This window comes from Euwallacea similis, chromosome 6 (assembly GCF_039881205.1).
Source record: "Euwallacea similis isolate ESF13 chromosome 6, ESF131.1, whole genome shotgun sequence".
NCBI lineage: Eukaryota > Metazoa > Arthropoda > Insecta > Coleoptera > Curculionidae > Euwallacea > Euwallacea similis.
The window spans coordinates 4,185,335-4,205,254 of NC_089614.1; the positions used below are offsets into that span (position 1 = coordinate 4,185,335).

At 34.5% G+C, this 19,920-nt stretch overlaps 1 protein-coding gene across 1 annotated transcript in view; it reads left to right on the forward strand.

The window, feature by feature from the left end:
• The first annotated feature begins 3,771 nt into the window (after positions 1–3,771).
• Positions 3,772–19,920, forward strand: part of LOC136409685 (uncharacterized) — a 95,004-nt gene continuing 78,855 nt past the window's right edge. Inside the window, exons 1-3 of the mRNA XM_066391362.1 lie at positions 3,772–3,968; positions 9,684–9,734; positions 14,934–15,493. Coding sequence (XP_066247459.1) covers positions 3,902–3,968; positions 9,684–9,734; positions 14,934–15,493 — 678 coding nt within the window. The 5' untranslated portion in view covers positions 3,772–3,901. The remainder of the gene's footprint in view (positions 3,969–9,683; positions 9,735–14,933; positions 15,494–19,920) is intronic.

Consider the following 19,920-nt stretch of genomic DNA (forward strand, 5'->3'; position numbering starts at 1 on the left):
TGTTTTAAATGTTTATGATGTCCAAACGAAGTTAAATTTGTCACCCATGCTAAAGTTCCATATAATTTATGTATTGTGATACAGGCTTATTACTGGGCATCAAAATCTTCAAATGGAGAAAGAAGTTGCATCAAAACTTTATCATACATTTTTGCAAGACCCTGTAGAAAATTACTTCTTTGAAAATTGTATAATGCTTTTACATCCCCTTATATTACTCTTAAAAATACACTTTTTAACCGTTTTAGGTTAATACCCTTCTAGCAATTTGCCTTTAAATCGCTTTTAAACGTTTAAAATTCTGCTAAGTTTAGCTCCTTAGATATTAAAGATAATCCAAAAACGTCTAGATATAATACGAGTATAAATATTACTATATAGCTTGAAAATCCTCATTATACACCAGGTACTGATGGTTTTCTTAGATTTTAGACTTGTTACTAAATTTATAATTAGGCAGATTCAGATCTAGTATTCATAGAGAAACTCTATCTCTAAAATAACTGTTACGGAGGCTAAGAAAAGTGTATACGACCAGTCTGTCTAGACTCGTATTGGAGTTAGAAAAAATACGAATGATGATTATCGAAATCATGATGAACGTGAGCGGATCATGTCAGTATTGTTTCTTTTATTTTGTTTGGGAATAGCTCTTCACACACAAGTAGGGGTAACTAAGAATAATATTCGCCCTTTACTAAGGGTTCGGACGAAAACCCTTGTTAGCGTTTCAGTGACAAATCGATCACAAAAGCTGGTTAGAAATATACAATACTTGAAATCAGAAAAATATACTCTTTCAGAATATTCAATAGTATACAGAGTGTTCCATTAAAAAATATTACTTGTGTAAAAATATTGTATATTCGATAACTTTTTTTCGAATCGGACGTTTTATCAGAAAAATTTAGTTAAAAATGGAAATATTTTATATATACATATATATATGTGGCCTTTTGAAAACTTCATATCTGAGGGGTAGTTCTAAATGGTCTGTACAAAAGTCTATAGCACCACAAAGTCCTGAGGTCGATAAGACTATTTAACTCGACTTGTTTTAATCCAAAAGTTTTCCATCCAAAAAGACGATTTTCTAAATATAGGACTTTAAAGATTTTTTTAAAATGATTTCTTCTGGAATGACAATAATTGAGCAAAATTTCGTATCTGGAGATTTTTAGGAACAATAAATAGGAATCCGTTTACATTTTTGTTATACGATGTAAAAAGAGTTCTTGGCGCTACACCCTCGTCCTTGGCTAAAGAACATAACTTTTTTAGCTTCCTGTACAAAAACTTTCTTTGACAGGAAACTACCCATATGTTTGAGCCAGTGTTTTAACATTAATTTTGATTTAGATTTCCCTGCTGAACAACCTATCTTAGTGTACTAAACTTGGTAGAATTTAGGTCACTAATCAGTCAGTTGTTTTTTAATTTAATGTTTTGTTGATAAAATTAGAGATTCCCCACCTAAAATCTCTCAATATTTTGAAAATTCCTTAAATTTCTCTTAAAATGCCGTAGATTTGATTTCGAGCAGACCAAATTTTGTAAAGTTGATTTAGCTATTCACATAACGTACTACAGATTCACCATGTGTCAAGAAATTGTTTGTCTCGTGGTCTACATTGGCGATTATACAAAGCGATGTTTTATGAATTGTCCGCACAAAAATTTCAAAAACTATCATAGTACAACAAATTTCTAAAAATACGAAAATTTTAATGTTTGGTGGCCATTTTTTGACCGATAAATGAATGTATTGCACTTCTCGCTTCCACACACCCCAACTTAGAAAACTTAAATGGGAACACTTCTGTGACACATCGATAGATAGCTAAAATCTTCCTGAAAACAATTTTGTATGCATTTTTGCTTTACGAATGTGTTTTTTAAAATCACCTTTTAAAGCTGCTATGCCTTAGCACCATCTTATTGTCTATTACTGTTTGAAGCAGGGCAGTGTTCAATTTAAACATTTGGATGAATAATTAATAAAACTTCACTACTAGAACCTTACATTAAATTTTTTTTAATTCCATTTATTGAAATTAAATTAAATAATTTGGTAAAACGTAGCAGCTTTAAAGGATTATTTAAAAAACACACATTCATAAATCAGAAGTAGATACAGAATTGTTTTCAGGGAAATTTCAGTTATCCGCTGATGAGTCACAAAAGGGGTGGTCTCATTTAATTATTTTAAGTTGGCGTGCGTGGGGGTGAGAGAATGAGCAGCAACCTACTCATTTGGGGGTGAAAAGGTGGCCCCCAAAAAATAAAGATTTGAGAGTTTTTGGAAATCTCTTTATACTGAAATAGTTTTTCAGATTTTTTGAGTGAACAGCTTTTAAAAAATCATCCTGTGCAGAAAATACTTGCTTTTGAAAAAACCTAGTCGTGAATGATTGTAGTGGTCACCAAAAAAATATCTTTTTTTTGGACGGAACTAGAAAAAGGGTCGTTCCAATGCTACTCATTTGATTCCTGCTTCACCCTGTACAAATGCCTATGCGACATCGCATGGGATAGAGTCAATACTGCGTTGAATATCATGGAGAACAGAGAATCGATAGCACCCAACTTGCAGTTGGTAGCATAGATGCCGCCCGTTTGAGGCAAAATGCTGACTAAAAATTGATATATTGGTAGAGGCGAAAAATTGGCGAGAACTTTATTCATTATAAGTTTTAATCATGAAATGCAAAATGACTGATAAGGATGAGGTGACGTAGGATAGCTGTGTTATGAACACTTTATTATCAAAGTTTAAATAATTAAGACATAATAATCGCTCCAAGCAAGTGGGGGAGATAATTTAAATACTCAAAATACTCAGCTCCGTTAAACGTTGAGAAGGCAAGCAGATATCTCAAAATCGATTAGATGACACTTTGGTTGTGTATTACAACTTACAACCAAGTTTCCATCAATTTTCGATTCGAGTCACCGTGCACAATCCTCTAAGGTAATAAATCCTGATAGGTCAGAGAGAACGTAATTTGACGAGTGAATATTTCGGCAGTATTCGCATCCGGAATTGGCTGATCCCCGCTTACATGTACCTTACCCCTAGATTCCCCTGGGTTGTTGCTCTACAAAGTAATTTGAATATGTTTGGATTCACCGAATAGGCAAAAGAGGCGTTCAATTCATTGAAACCCCTCAATTCATCGTAGCCCCTCGATTCATCGAAACCCCTTCCGCCCAAATTGAACATTAAAATTACAGCTGATTTTTGAATATCTGCTCAACTACAGCCGGGGTTGGAAAAAGTAAACAAACGGAAACAATTCGCAGCCCTTTTGTATTTATTTTGGGAACGTTATAGTTACATATATTCTTGAGTAAATTGAATTATTGGTGCGAAACGTTATTTTATTTGATTTTAATTTACAGGCCTTTTTATTTCCAGAGATTTAAATCGAAAGTTTTGTTTGATTCGTTACAATCGTTGCATGTAAATTATTTTGTAAGATCGGTCTAAAATTGGTTTTTAATTTGACGAGCTGGAGTTTAGACGATTAAACAGTGATAACGTCACTGGCTCGATAGCCCGCACTAGGAATGCGGATTGAGTAGTTTTGGAGATAAACTTGCGGCAGGGTCGATTCAGGGAACTTCATTTACCAAAAACCTCCTAAAAGTAAGATTAAAGAAGTTCTTAGCGGCCCATTCCGGCCCTGCTACGCAAAGACCATTTACTCAATAAACAGCTCGTCACCTATTGAACTCTAGATAAGAATGTCATTTTAGGATCTCAAAATGACCATAATCGCTTCTCTTTGAAGCCGAGATTAATTTAGTGTACAGGGCATAGGAAAATTAAACAATACGTCGCAGTACTTAGTAAACGTTTTATGTGACTTAAGTGTTCAGTGCCCATGACTTGCGTAGGATGAGAAAATTGCTGTTTTTGGGGCTTTTCGGCCTCGTCACGGACGTCTTAGCACAGCATCACGCAAGTATGTTTAAGTAGCTGTAAGCGCGGATGTTTAATTACTAATTAAAATTAAATGTCACAGTGAAATTAGAGTTTTCTAAGCATGTCGGTATTCGGGCTGGATTCTGCCGGAATTACTCAAGTTAATTTAGGAACAATGAAGTAGAAACAGCAAGATGCATAGTTGACATACAATCTAACCAGCACTGAGTATCTCAAGTATGCAGCCTTGTTGTGTACGGCGTACAGGCGTAGCTGAAACTGCATCTAATCGAAATTGAGTGGCTATATACTTATTAAGATATCAACTTTAGAAATTTTAGGAGAAATGCATGCATTCTAGCGAACTTAACGTGGATTAGGAGGGCTTTATAATCCACGATCTGTGCGTGAAATATTGTCAACTTTCACCGCAAAATTATGAAAGGAATTGCTGAACTTTTGTTCTGTGTAATATTGACGAAGAAGTTGAACAATAAGCTCAAAGCTCGTGGCAGGGAAGACTTATAGATATTACAAATTAACAGCTTTTTGTCTGCATAAAAAATCAATTTTTGATTAAAATTTACTTTTATAGCGAAATATTGTGCGAGACCCCAAACGGGGACCGAGCTAGATTGAAGTATTCCTACTTGTTTCTCTTTCTTCTCTGGCCGTGAAATTTGAAAAAATTCAGCATAATATTTCGTGGATTTTGAAAGGAAACAATCTCCACCTATTTTAATTTGTTAAACCAGTTTAAGCCCGTTTAAGTTATGTTGATACTCATTCCTTTTAACTTTGGCGACACGCATATGTGCAAGGTGATTTTGAAAAGAATTGTTTGTTCAAAAGGGTAAAACTAAGTCAAGCCGAGAAATTGCGAACGTCAACAGAACCTTATCGGGATGTTTGCCAATAATAATGTCAAAAGTAGGAGTATTGGTTATTTAATAAAGATTGAAAAATCTTATTTGTTCAATTTAAATGAATAAGATGAACCTCCTTTTAAACTGGGTCGCTTTGTTAAAAACGACAAATGTCACTTTTTAGATTTTTTCTATTGGCACTATATCTGTCTTAGAAATGACACTTACATCTGTCAATAAATCTCGTGAGAAAAACTTCCAAAGTGGGGCAAATATAGTGGTTTGAAATATGCGTTTTACGCACAAGCAGGTCTATTACATATAAAAAGAAAACAGATAAATTATTTCTCCGGCGTTCCAGGCCGTAGAAAAGCCAGCCAACTGACCGCATGTCATGACCATACATGAAAGATCCCACTGTGGAAACCGATGCGTCTATAACTTTAAAAAATTGTCCTTAATGAGTTTTTAATCTCCCTTTGTGAGACTCATGAGAATTAAGGGTTATATATGCTATAGAATACTGCTCATAATATTAATGTACAGAATGTCCGTTTTTCTTTGTGAATCTAAGCAGTCATCACTCAAATTAAAGAGTTATAATTGAAAAGCAGTTTTCTTTTGGAAGTCTAAGTTGACAGTGACAAAAAAGTCGCAGTTGTCTTTGCTTTCCAAGTACAGGGTGTTTTCTGTGTTTTGAGCCACCTTGTGTATTTTGTTTATCTAATAAGATGTTAAATAATTAAAAATGGATTCTTATATTGCTTTTCCTGTAGAATTTAGTGGCGTCTCTAGATTTATTGCATCTGTGATTATTTTTTTCATAAATAAGCGAAAATTGACTTTTTTTAGGTAGAACACCCTATATATACTTTTGTTAGTTTAATCGAAGTTTTCTTGGGTTTTTCACAAAATGTTCAGGGTCAAATTAATAGGGATGCCGTTGGTGAAATTAAAACCACTTTATTGCCCTTCAAAAATGTATCTCTACATTTACATTACTGTGGGATTCTTAGGTCGAATAGATCTAACCCTTTTGTACATATGTAAAGACTTCTCCAGTTTTACGATAAAGTCGAGGCACAATCGGAAGTCTTTGAGTTGTAAATAAGTGAGGTCTGTTAATTTAAGATGAAAGAGTTGTGAGGGGGCTGATGTTGCCCCTATAGGACGCCTATGTATGTCGCAACCTGGTTAGAAGTATTTTCGTCAATTAAGAGGGTTTCGCAATCGTTATCTTCATGTGATTCTGCTGTTTTATGATTAACGTCTAACCACCCTTTGTCGGTACTTGTGGAAAAGGATAGCCGCCCTTTGTCGGCGCGGATGAGAAGCGCGGCCGCACTTTGTCGGCATCTCTGGAAATGTATCGACAAAGTGTTATCAGTACCACGGTAACAACTCAGGTGGTGTCATAAGTTGGTAATTGCCTTCTAGCCAAGGTACGACACTGTTTTAATTACCCTTAGTTTAGTACTTAAGAGCGCCCCGAATCCAGAAGGTCCTCTTTCTTTCGAGTGGCTCACCAGCACTATTATCCGCAAGCAAAATCATAAGTGTATTCGTTAATATCAATAAACCCTAGACAACTTTAGAAAAATCTACATTACGCTTCCCAATTTTCATAAAAATATTTAATGCCGAAATGGACTTATCAGGAAAAACTAAAAAAAATTAATTTTTTTTATCACCCTGTACTTAAGACAGAAAACGAACCGATGTTAGTATGAACTTTATTTCTAATTTCAGTCACAAAAACCTATAGTAAGCAGTCGACGGACTTATACTGAAGCGCCCTGCATCATAGTTCTTAGTTACTGCTAAAAACAAAATTGCAATTTGTTTTCAAATTACTAATTTTTTTCACAATAAATCATCAAATCTAGAATTATATATAATAGTAGCTACTAAAAAGAACAACCATCACTAAAAGAGATGCTCAAATTGGGTGCCATTTTCTCATATACATTTATCACAAACTGCTGTAATTCTGCGTAGTGCATTTTAAATTTCTATATTCCGTCTTTGCAGATTTTCAATTATATTATGCTGAGTACGACAAATTAAATTTTTTTTAATGTCCCCATAAAAAGAAGTTCAACACGGATAGGTGGGGTGACCTGGGAAGCCAACGCACAAGCCTGCACATCACAACGAAGCGTTTCGGGAAAAGTTCTCTATGTAACGCATCATAATTTGAGGATTATGAGGCTGTGCATTATTCTATTGAAAGAAGATTTGATTTCTGTACTAATGGCGTATTTTCTACTAATTCCGGCAATACGTTTTGCAGTACATCAAGATACCGATTTATTTGAGAGTTTCCTCCTGGATGTAATATTTAATATCCACTTCTACGAAACAAGCGACACAAAAACCAAATCTTCCTTATTGCTTCACAAGTAGATATGAGTGCGTCGTTCAGCATTTCTAGGATGCAACTATTGCGCTACATTAATTACATCACCTTCGCAATTCCCTTTATTACGTGTTCTTAGCCTGGGTTTTTATAAAGGGCCAAAGGTTATTAAAGTTGATTTCAGCCTTTGAAATGTTATATGATTTAGCTGACCCTTTCAGGATACCTATGACGATAGAGTTTACTTAACATAGAAAACACAAATAAAAGGAAAAATAATGTCTGTTTAAATAAAATTCAAATGTAGCATTTATACTTTTGCGGCACTCCATGAAACGCGCCACCATGCCGTAATATTTTAAATATTCAAATTTTACTTGACTCCCAGCGATGTTTTAATAAAATTATATGTAATAACGACACGTTTAAACATCAACGAAAATGCTCCAGTGTGTTTTTGACAAGTGCAAACAAGAACCACAAAAGCCCAGAAACGTCTAATTAAAATCGAAAAAAAATATACAGGATGTTCTATAAAAAACTGAAACTTTGTGTATGGAGGACATTCAGAGACCCAAAAATCTAAATACGCCACTGAATTCTACAAGAATGTCCTTATAAGAATTCAAATAAATAAATGTTTACTTTTTTACTATCTTGTTGGATAAACAAAATACAGGGGGGTTTCAAAATGCAGAATATTCAAAAACACTCTTTATCTACAGAACAAAGAGAGCCACAACATTTCTGTCGGCGTCCACTTTCGTTTCACAAAAATCGATCACGGTATTGAGAAATCTGCTTTTCTGTAACTTCAATGACGACTGATTTAGCTCCCTTACAAATTAGCTTAATGTGAGTTTCATTGTCCCTAACAATTAGATTTTTACAGATGTTCGTATTTTCTTTCCAAAACTTTGCAACTCCCTACAAACTCCACCATTTTGTCAAGTTTCTTTGTAATCCGAAGCCTTTGCCGCAACTTCGCGTTCGCTATTTAATATCAATTTCGATAGTAATAGACTATGTTGCCTACAGGTTTGATGCACACGAAGACCTTAATAGACAGTGTGTTAAGTAATGAATATGTCCGAATATGTCTTTGCTAATAAATGATGGATGAAATCATATAACATAACGTGTTCGGTAATATCAATTCATTAATACAAATACCTGCCAATGCAGTCAATATTCGAACTATGGAGAACTCAATCGTCTGCGTCCATGGGGATTGGTGCAAATTATCTCCCTTATAGAAACCCAAATAGAAACCCAATATACTGTTATTATTTCTTAACTGGCAGTTACGTTAGATATGGGTTAGAACAACTCAGAACATCGACAAGAGTTGTTATTTAACCCGAAAATCATGCCAAGTTGAGACTCCGCTACAATTACGGTCACCAGGCATTTAATAAAGTTATTGATGCCGACCCTTCTGCTGTTCGAATGTGCTCGGATTCAATTGAGTGTTTTTTTTTTAATAAAAGCACCATCAGCACATGTCGACTAATAGCTATTTTGAAAATGGACCTAGTGCTGGAAGCTAATCCTAAAACGTGGCAATAGAAAATTGCCCCTTTAAATCATTGCAAGGTGTTCCATATTTGTTTATTAAACAGGTGGCAATTCAACTCGAAAGTTTGTTTCGCAAAATTGTGTTAGAGCATGTTACGTATCTTTGCTACCAGCAATTAATCATTTTGTGGCTTTGCCACGGGACTAAATTTGTGTTTTGGATTTGCTTTGTAACAATGTACCTTCAATAAACACCACGTCAGAGGTTTCGCAGTTGCACACTTCAGCTTCTTTGTTTAGAAATCATTAGCTCGATTATTAATTAGCGAACGTTCAAAAGGTAATGGACAGCTAAAGCACCCTACACGTCAGTGTGGAAAAATGACTTCCTCAGATGTGGCGTTCCGAATTCGAGAGTGTTATGGAGACCTTGGAAATTTTAATATCATTTTACATTAGAGGAAAGTTCCTCGTGTATTTGTGGAATCTGCAAGGCTCCATCGCTGTTAGGTTGCGATAATTTCGTTTGGATAAGAAGGGACCAGCCCCGGTTGAAAATAAAAATCATTTCATTTCCTTTTGGCCTGCATCCAATTTCCAAAAAATTAAGGCGAATGATTGATGAAAACAGCCATTTTCTTGCAGACCTGAATTGAGGCGCTACTTAAATCTCAGTATCTCGCACGGTCTCCGAAACCTACCAATGGGAGCGAGTCCCGGCGGGAGTGGAGGGGGTGTGGACTTTTTATTTAAACATGCACCCTGTATATTTAACAATGCTTTCAGTTTATACCCATGCCGGCTTGCTACGACTTCTCCATTTGTGCATTTCACGATTTTGATGAGACATTCACTCTCTTGTCTGGGACAATCCGTTGCTTAGGGACAATTTGCTTTGATTAGTTGTAGGTGGATTCTCTTTCTAAATAAAATTTATCGAGTTACGCAGTTACTCGACGTTTTTTGACAGAATTATGGAGATAATAAGGCACTAACGAGAGTATTTTTTCAGATCCCTTGGAAGATCCTCTGATATGTGGCGTTCCAACATGCTCTCATGCTAGTAAGTATTAATCCAGTTTTCAAGTTATTTAAGATTTTTCTTAATGGGGTTTGCCGTTCGGATTTCCCATTTAGTCCGAAATAACCATGGGCAAAAAGTACTAAACTGGATATTATTTAGTTTAACAATAGGTACATTTACATTATCAGATTTAGAATCGGGAAAATAATTTTGCCTGTGAAGTGACTGCGTATTATTATAATAACCGCGTTATTCTAAAAGTGAGTTGATCCGTTATTCATGGGCTGAAAATTGTTTATACAGGGATTTATTTAGTGAAGTTTTATTCACGTGTTAAAAAATATATCGAGGCCATTAGCCAGTTGTGCTGATTTTCAATGGTTTGGTAAATAGCGTTAAATTTGTTGGCCATAAGTATTCATGCTTTTAAAGAGGTGGAAAGGTACAATTTTTGACGGCGGCTCGTATTTTCCGGGCAAAACTTAAAAGGGAAGATTTGCTACTTATTGATTCAAGAAAGTAGAGGGATTAAGGCAAAATAAACCTGAAACTCTGTCAACTGATCGAATAAGCCGGATTCTCCCAATTTTATAGCCGCTCGGGAAAGAGGAACAAACCATTTTGGCCCGTTTAGCGTTTGCTCCTATTTTAAAGTTCACCGAAACCCTCGAACGGCCTAATGCGTTTTATCCAGAATACAAATTGTCGATTTCAGTACTATACGAATATTATACTACAATTTGTTTGCAGGTGATAAATTCGCCTACGGGTTTAGCCAAAACACCCTTCTGATAAATATTCAATTGAGGAGGGAAATTGCCTTTCAATTAACTCGTTTTTAGTAGTTCCGTTTTTATTTTCATTTCAGCTTTTGTACTAACTTTATCGCTAATGACCGTGATTGGCAGCATTGCCGGTTGCTAAATTGTATCGTAATCCTCTATATACGCCGGCTTTAAATTGATCCACTACCGCCCTTTAATCAAGGCAAAATTGTCTGGTGTGAGGCGTTATGTGCTTTCCCGAAAGAAGGTAATAAGCGACTTTTACGAGGAAAACACATTTAGCGGTTCCTTCCATGGTAAATGGACAATACACGTGTGCAAGAAAATGACAAAGTGTTAGGCGATAATGCCAAGAAGATGGAGCGTACTACACAATAGTATCGTATACCTAAAGCGTTATCTTATTGTACACACTTACTATGTTCTCGCTGCCATTTTTTTCACCTTGGAAATGTATAGTGTGGTGTATGGCGAATAATACCACAGTTTCCAGGAGACATTTTTTTCTTGATGTCTTGAATCCTCTTTGCGATAATAATGGAAGTAAAGTTTGGGACTGACATCCTGCTTTATTATTCGGGTTCGTGCAATTTTTAGTATCTCCATGGAAAACGGTTTAACTCAGTTTTCAATATTGGCGAATATCATAAGTTTCACTTCAACTGTTTTACCGCTTTAATATAAGTTGATTATGCTTATGCTCGTGATATGCTGAGTGCTGTTTTTGCGGCATTTTTTTTTTGCGTTTTGGTTTAAATCCGCTGAGTTGGATGAATCAGCTTTTGCCGACATTAAACTAAAGTCAGGCTTTTTTTTTACATGAATCGGCACATATAAGATAATTAAGGGCCCAATAACCATTTTTCGTAATCGTCATTGGCTAATTGTTTTATAAAACTTTTAAAGTGATATTAGATATACAAGGTGTCTCTGAACGTAGCATCGTAAATTCAACCACATATTCTAAGTCCCAAAATGTTACGAAAATTTCCTATAAACACATATCATAAGGCGCTTCATTTTCAATATACAGAGTGTGAAAAAATGGTTTCTGATGATGGTTTTTTATTAATATTTTCGAAACGTTTTGAGATTAAGTAATGAAGTTTTGTATTTTATCGTAAGTTTTAGTGTTCTTTCTGAATCTCCAGAACAAAATTGCCGCATTGTTCCAAAGGCGGGTAATACAGGGGGGTGGTGCTTAAAAAGTGTCTAAACTTTTTTGTACTTAACTTTATCGACGATTTTATTAGGAAAAATATTAAATTTGAAAATTTTTATACAGAAAAAGTAGTAAAATACGTGGTTAAATTTATGGCATTACATTTAGAAACACCTTGTATTATAGAGTTGTAAGAGTTTCTGTGTGGTTATAAATATCTTTCTACTGGGTGACCCAGATGGAATGTACAGAGTTAGTTCTCTATTATATTATAACTGAGATTACAGTTATTAATGTCAAATATTATATGTTAGTTTACGATTAACGTAATTAGCATCAGTTTTGATTTTTCACCACAAGATATATTTTCTAGGTCTAAATCGAAATTTGGTCCAAATCAGCTTTTTAGCGACCAGCTAAAATTAATTTTTTGATAAGGCCACATTTCATGGTCTCGTAAATTTATATATTATGGTATTTAAACTTTTTGTTTGCTTCCGGTACACGAATAGAATTTCTGAAAGTTCCAGCCCGAAAAACAACTTCTACTTTATCTTGACTAATCTGTTTTTGACAAATACAAATTTATTTAATTTATTTTTTAATTTTACTATTTAAAATACAAAAAAATACTATTTTTTTACCAGGCACTTTATTTCATAAACTCAACATGTTAAGTTCCATACACAGTACTGATGATAAATTACTCTTTTCGTATAGAAGAAGAAGTAAATTTGCATATTTCACTGAATTAATACTTTTCTGAGTAGGAGCAAATTATTCAAACATACACATTCCGTCTTTTCTTGTTGGCGATGGCTTTAATAATCTTACAAAGTTGAGTTTATTTAACAAAAATTGATAATGTGTATTGAAAAAAATTGTATTTTTCTCAATTTCAAATAGTAAAACTCAAAAATAGATTTAGTTAATTTCTATGTCAAAATCGATTGACAAAAACTTTTTTTTAATTTGAATTGTATACCTGGGCAAACATAAATTTTAGAAGCTATAAAATTTGGATTTATGGGTAATCAACTTATCCATAGGGTAAATGTTATAGGTCAGTAAATGTCATAGGTAGGAGCAGATTTCGATATTGAATTAAAAAATATACCTTGCTATTTAAAAAACATAACTTAATGCTAGTTGCGGCGAATCGTAAAATATAAAATAAATTTTAACAAACAACATAATTGGTATAGATACACACGCAATACAGTACAATGTATTTGCATTTCATACAAATATATTGCATTGAAATTCTGTTGCCTTTTAAAACAAAACACCCTGTCTAATAGTCACGTGACTATTAAACATATTAAAATATTTGTTTATGCTGGGGTCCTGCTGATATCATTTTCTTCGATTTCGCCCCCATAGATTAGTGTCTTTTCATCTGCCCAAAAGGGGCGTCAAAACTTCAAAAATCATGCAAAATCCAATTCTTCTAGATTATTGATTTAGATCTTATATTGACCCTGGACCTGGGATACCCTATTTGTAATTCGGAGCCTTAAAAATGCGTTTTAAGTACGCTTCATTTTAAGACACTTTCAAAATGATGAAAAGAGGTTTTAAAGCTACACGGTATCTATAAGAAACTGAAAGAAATATTATAATCCTCTTGACGTGGGTTTGGCGTAAGACGATTAATTTGAGAGAGATATATATTTTTGAACCCTATTGAATTCAAAAATTCGAGAGATCGGAGGCAGAGCTTGAAAGGTGGCAAAAATTAGGTATCTCCTCCTTTTTTGGAAAATATTGAGATAAGGTGTAAAATTTTGATTTATTATTTTTCACTTAAATCGATTTATTGCATTCTATATTGATTCTAGATGCATCATTTGTAGGCCAGGAGCCTTAAAATTGCATTTCAAAGGAAATTTATTTTAAGCCATCTTGCAAACAACAGGAGATATGTTTTTCCTAAGGTTAATTACCAAAAACACAACAATGAGTCATCTGTAGACTCTGCAATAGACCTTACAATAAGTTCTACAAATCTACTAACTTCTACCTTGATTAAAACTATGATTGGGATACTTCTTAAAATCTATATAGTTAGAGTAGAAAATTTGGTAATTCCCTTTCTGGATATTGCAATTTAATGAGGTAGAAGTCACGATTGTATCGATCAGAAGAAAAATGATATAATTAACTCTCTATGTTTAAAAAATTCGTGAAACTGCCTGAGCTTATCTTACAGTCGGGAATTTAATCAGCTCCGCTCCAGGAATATACAGCTTAGCAAGGCAAAAGCCAGGACCTTGTTAACATGAAAAAACATTAATAAACCTCTGAATTTTCAGAAAACTTTAATTTTAGTCTTATTTCACATTAAGAATTTTCCTTTAACGTATTTACTAACACAAAAAGAAAATTAATGGGTTCTTTTAGGAATAAAGAACAAAACTGCCTCAATGTACGCAAGTTTTAATTAGCGGTTATTCGTTTATATCGATTAATAATTATTGTGGATCATAACATTACCGCGGATATCTTAAATTTTGTTTTGGAACTTTGCATTGTTTTATAAATATTTTCATGTAAGAGCACTTCCAAAATAACAAAAAGATAGGCATTTCTTTGCTTGTTTTTTTATCTCGTGGAAAATCTTTTATAGGTACCCGGTCTGGCGACTGGACAGTGTAGGATTCGTCGAGGCGTCTATCCACTAAAAACCCAGGATTTCGTAATCCTGTAGCATGTAACGATCCGGAACAGTCCCTGGGGGATAAATCGTCAGTGTCGAGGGGCTTGGGGATTCGATTATCAATTACTTTCATATTTTTCACAGGTGTAGGCGTTGGTACTGGTCGTCCATTTTTTCCTCGTAACTGTTGTCACCTGAAGGGTCGAGGTTATTGCACTCCCATTATGTGCCACCTTCGATTCGTACTTTTTCCTTTTATTAGGCCCGGGGTTACTGTCACTCTTAAGTGGCACGCTCCATGCGTTCCTTTTCTTTTACCATCGCAGAAATGGCATTGTTGTAACGATCCTACTTTGTTTTGCATTCTAACATTTCGTTAATCAGATTTTGCTTGGCTTAGTTCGTTCCATTCTATCGACGAAGGAGTCTGAATAACTTAGCTGATTAGATTAGGATACTCCCATTTTACTTAATTTTTTTAAGTCAAACAAATTATCTAAATTATCAGAGTATCGAAATTAAACATTTCTCAAAATGGTATTAAATATCTGTCTAGTTCCTCTTGGTAGGAGGTTTGAATGGTATTCCCTATTCGACTCTGAGTTGTTTTATTACATGTTTTATATTTCCAGATAATAAGTTCAAATACGAGGCAGACAAGTACTATATCTACAAGTATTCCATAGAGGCCAGCAGCTTATTTAACGGGACAAGCAAAAACCAATCAAAGTTGTTCATCGATGCTGACGTAACGTTTAATTTCTTGACGCCCTGTGATGGCTTGCTGACCCTTTCGGACATTACATTAAGCGAAACTGCCTCAAGAGACAATGAAGAAAATCCCACTTCCACTAATAGTCAGCTATTTTCCGACATGATAAGCGAAGCCACCCTAAGGTTCGCCTTCAAAGACGGAATCGTCTATGAAATATGTCCAGACGAGAAGGAAAAAAATTACCCTCTAAATTTCAAGCGGGGGATTCTCTCTTTGATCCAGAACAGCATGAAACGGTTTGACCTTGATTACACTGGAGAGGAGGAGGATGTCAGAGGAGTGTGCATGACTACTTACAAGGTGATTGGCGCTAAAGAAACTAGTCTGCTTATCGAGAAAAGCAAGGACCTGGACACTTGTCTCGACAGGACGAAGATTAATTCGGTTATTCAAATGACCCCGGCAAACTTCCCATCGGTTAGTATAACTTTTTAATACCTTTTTGTTTTTTAAGATTACAAGAGCTGTAAGCCTTATATAACGCCGTTTAGTTAATTTATTGCCGGATTTATATGGATATAAAACAGATAAATATGCTTTTCGAAAACGAATCTAGTGCATATTGTCGGTTCGTTTGACGAATAATAAACAAAGTAATAATTGAAATGTTACAAACTAAATTTAAACTCAACTTTAAATTAAGTAGAGTAGAAACTAGGGTTGCTACGGAGAGACCTCGTGCCTGCAAAAACGAATTCTTGACACGTTAGGAAAGTATTTGCAGGATTTCCGCAAAATTTCATGAACGGTTAAATTCAATAGAAATAGGATGTTTGATAACCCGGGAACCTGGCGACACGTGGTCCTACTTATTGGTTTCGTAAGGCATGTGTGTGTATAGGGAGATCTACTTAAGGTGGTCTACTACTTTATCTTAAAACTTGTAAGGTGTAGAAAAAAGTTTAATGTGTGAAAAAAATCCAAATTTTTCATGTTTCAAGTGCTTTAAACGCAATTTTTTTAAATGGGACATCCTGTATTTTTTTTTAAATGAATTTTTAAAAATTTTTTTCAAATTATATTTATATGTCATATATCTAAACCGAAGAAATCTTACATATTTAGCACATAAATATTATTAATTACCATTTTTTCTATTCAAATTACTAATTACATATTTGTCCTTAAAATAACTTGCAATTATAAAATTCTATTCTTTAACTACATTGTAGATTGATACATTACTGATATGTTACTAGATAAATATGTAATTAATAATTTAAATAGAAAAAATGGTGATTAATAATATTATTCAGTTATAGTTTACAGATCGGATCTTTCCATGTGCGTCTTACGTACGAATCATATGCATCAAATCAGTTCAAGGTTAACATAAAAATGACCAGTGGCGTCTCAATAATATTATGTTTTTGGATTGAATTAAACTCATGTCAAGAAAATTATATATTTTTACATTTACAATAACAAAACTCTAACACTGTTATTATTACTTTATGAACTAAACACCAGAAAAATAAACTCAAAATTTAGGAAAACTGTTTACAGCAATACGGAACACAGTGAAATCATTAACATATATTGTCATGCCTCTGATTGTGCTAGAATTGTAACAAATAATCAAACTAAAGACAGACGTTTAGATCGCTATCTTTATTCAACTCGAATAAGTTCATTAAAAAAAAAAATACAAAATGTCCCATTTAAAAAAATTGAAATGTGAAAAGTTTGGGCGATTTCTTTTCACACTCTGCATAAAATTTCTTAAGAATTCAAAATATACTCCAGTTAGTAGATAATGTACCTTTTATTTTTAACTAAATAAATTTTCAAACGATCCAATTAATAGTTTGTGAATTTATTGAGAATTTTTAGTTGATTATTTTTCCTACTATCTTTATTTTAAATTGAATTAACTCAAAAAGTACTAAGCATTTTTCATATTTTGTAATAACAAATAATACTTATAATTTCATGCAGAATTAGTATCCGTAACAAAATATAGGGTATTTCTTTAAAAAAAATGTATTTTTGCGACGCCACGGTTTTCTGGGCCACCCTGTAATTTTGAAAATATTAAAAAATAAAAATTCATGAAAAACTGAATAATTTTTATATTAAAATTTGTTTCTAAACCTTACGGTTTTTGAGATAAGGTAGCGGACCATCTTACGTGGATCACCCTGTACCAAATAGGTACACACCCGCCATGAGATATTAGTTTGAAGACGTAGACGCATGCGTTTGTATCATGGAAATGATAAAACAAGCAAAGAAAATGTAATTCATTATTCAGCCACAATATCTCCTACTTCGTTTCAGTGCTTAAAATTTATTAAGCTATCCCTGTATAGAGGATTAATTAAATTTGCTTCTTGGGATCTTAAACATCGGAAGAGATATAAAGTCGGTCAAACTGTAATAAATGTGTGCAATTTTTTGTTGAAGGAAACTTGGTTTAAAAATTTAGAAAATTCTATCTGCTGGATGAAATCGGGAAAAACCAATATTTGTTAAAACTGCGTTTATTTTATACTGAACTTTGAAGATAAGGTTAAAAATAAATGCCATTTCTACATTAGCATTTATTGTTCTATTTCAAAGGGTTATCGGATTTTTAATAAGACATTTCGGATATTTGGAACCACCATCAACTTAATTTTTTTAAATACATAACTATATTGTTTCGTCCTAAAAATATTTACAAAAATGACGCAACATCACAACTAGACCACCGTGAATCCTCTTCGCCTTACAAGATAAACAAGACAAACAAGACAATTCCGCTTCCTTTTCCTTTCAACCACTCTATTGGAGTAAGTCCAAATATATATATTTTTGCATTTTACGAATAACTGTTTATGTATATATGGAAGTGTTTTTGGTATAAGGAAAGAAAGGCCGAAAGGTCGATAGTTCTTTTTGTGGAAGTAAAGATTCTATGTATATATTAGGTGTACAACTTTGCTTCCGCCGTTTTTTTTCCGAATTTCGCGATTTTATTGTAAAAAACTAATTATACCTTTAGGATCCAAAGTATTGTCCATCGCTGGCCACTACTTTCTCCCATCTTTCGGGCAGCATACGAATCCCGTGTTGAAAAAATTGGACATCTTTTGAAGCGATCCACGATTCTATCCAATTTCTTACTTCTTCATAAGACCGGAAGTGTTGGTCAGCTAGCCCATGTGCCATGGATCGAAACAAGTGATAATCAGAAGGAGCTAGGTCAGGAGAATATGGCGGGTGGGGTAGGACTTCCCATTTCAATGTTTCCAAGTATTTCTTGACCACTTGCGCAACATGGGGTCGAGCATTATCGTGCTGCAAAATCACTTTATCATGTCTCTCGTTGTATTGCAGCCGTTTCTTTTTCAATGCTCGGCTCAAACGCATTAATTGGGTTCGATAAAGAGCACCTGTGATTGTTTCAGTTGGTTGTAACAGCTCATAATATATTACGCCGAGTTGATCCCACCAAATACAGAGCATGATTTTGGAACCATGAATAGACGGTTTGGCCGTCGACGTGGAAGCATGGCCGGGATATCCCCAAGTCTTTTTGCGTTTGGGATTATCGTAATGAACCCATTTCTCGTCCCCAGTCACAATACGATGCAGAAATCCCTTCCGTCTTTGCCTTGCAAGCAACTGTTCACAAGCGAACAGACGCCTGTCAATATCTCTTGGTTTCAACTCGTACGGCACCCAATATCCTTGCTTCTGAATCATTCCCATGTCTTTGAGGCGTTTTGAGATTGTTTGTTGAGTCACTCCCAATGATTGTGCCAATTCTTGTTGACTTTGACACGAGTCTTCGTCAAGTAATGCTTCCAAGTTCGCATCTTGGAAAACCTTCTTTCTTCCACCGCTATGTTGGTCTTCGACGTGAAAATCACCGTTCTTGAAGCGCTGAAACCACTCACGACATGTCCTTTCACTAATAGTGGCTTCCCCATAAGTATCTGAGAGCATTCGATGAGCCTCAGCAGCAGATTTCTTCATATTGAAGCAGAAAAGTAAAACCTCCCGCAAATGACGAGAATTTGGCTCGTACACTGACATTTTCAATTGCGAATAACTTTATGATGAAGACACAAATAGACTAATATTTTTATGAGGTTATGTTAACAGGTGCCCAAGGCTCCTGCATGCCCACATGGGGTTATTTATTTCGATCATTACTTACCGCTACATACATCTATTCAAAAACGGCGGAAGCAAAGTTGTACACCTAATATATTTTAACTTATTTCATAAAAAAAGTGGAGATCCCGGGTGAATCCCAGCAAACAGAATGGGAACGTTGTTTGTGAATCAACAAAATGGAAGAACTATGCTCGCCTGAGGTTTTCATTTTCTTTTACTGCTCCATCAACCTTCTAAATTACCACCGCATGTGCTTATATCTTCGGAAATATGACTCGCGATGTCTGTGTAGATATCTATTTTGTACACATCTCCCCGATGAAACCAATCAGTAGAAACACACGTCGACGGGTTATTTAGCATCCCCTTTCTTGCGATTTAAATAGTCATGAAAATTTACGGAAAAGCCACCACCACAATCGTCAGCGTCCTTTTATAAATTATATGTATATTTTTTATTTTTCGGATATTTTTATAAACTTATTTACCTCCCTTTTACGCCCTGTCATTTGCAATGTGATCATTCAGGTTCAGCACGCCCGATAGGGGTTCCTAAATAATTTAAAAAAAATTTTAGTGTATTATAACAAACATCACCCATGGGCTATTTCCTCCTATCTACCGAGAAAATGCGTCAAAAGTTAATAATATGAACAAATAAGTACAGGGTTCGTCCGTATGTTTAGACAGCGTCTACTATCTTTATTGTAAAAAAAAGGAAAACATGAAATACGAAA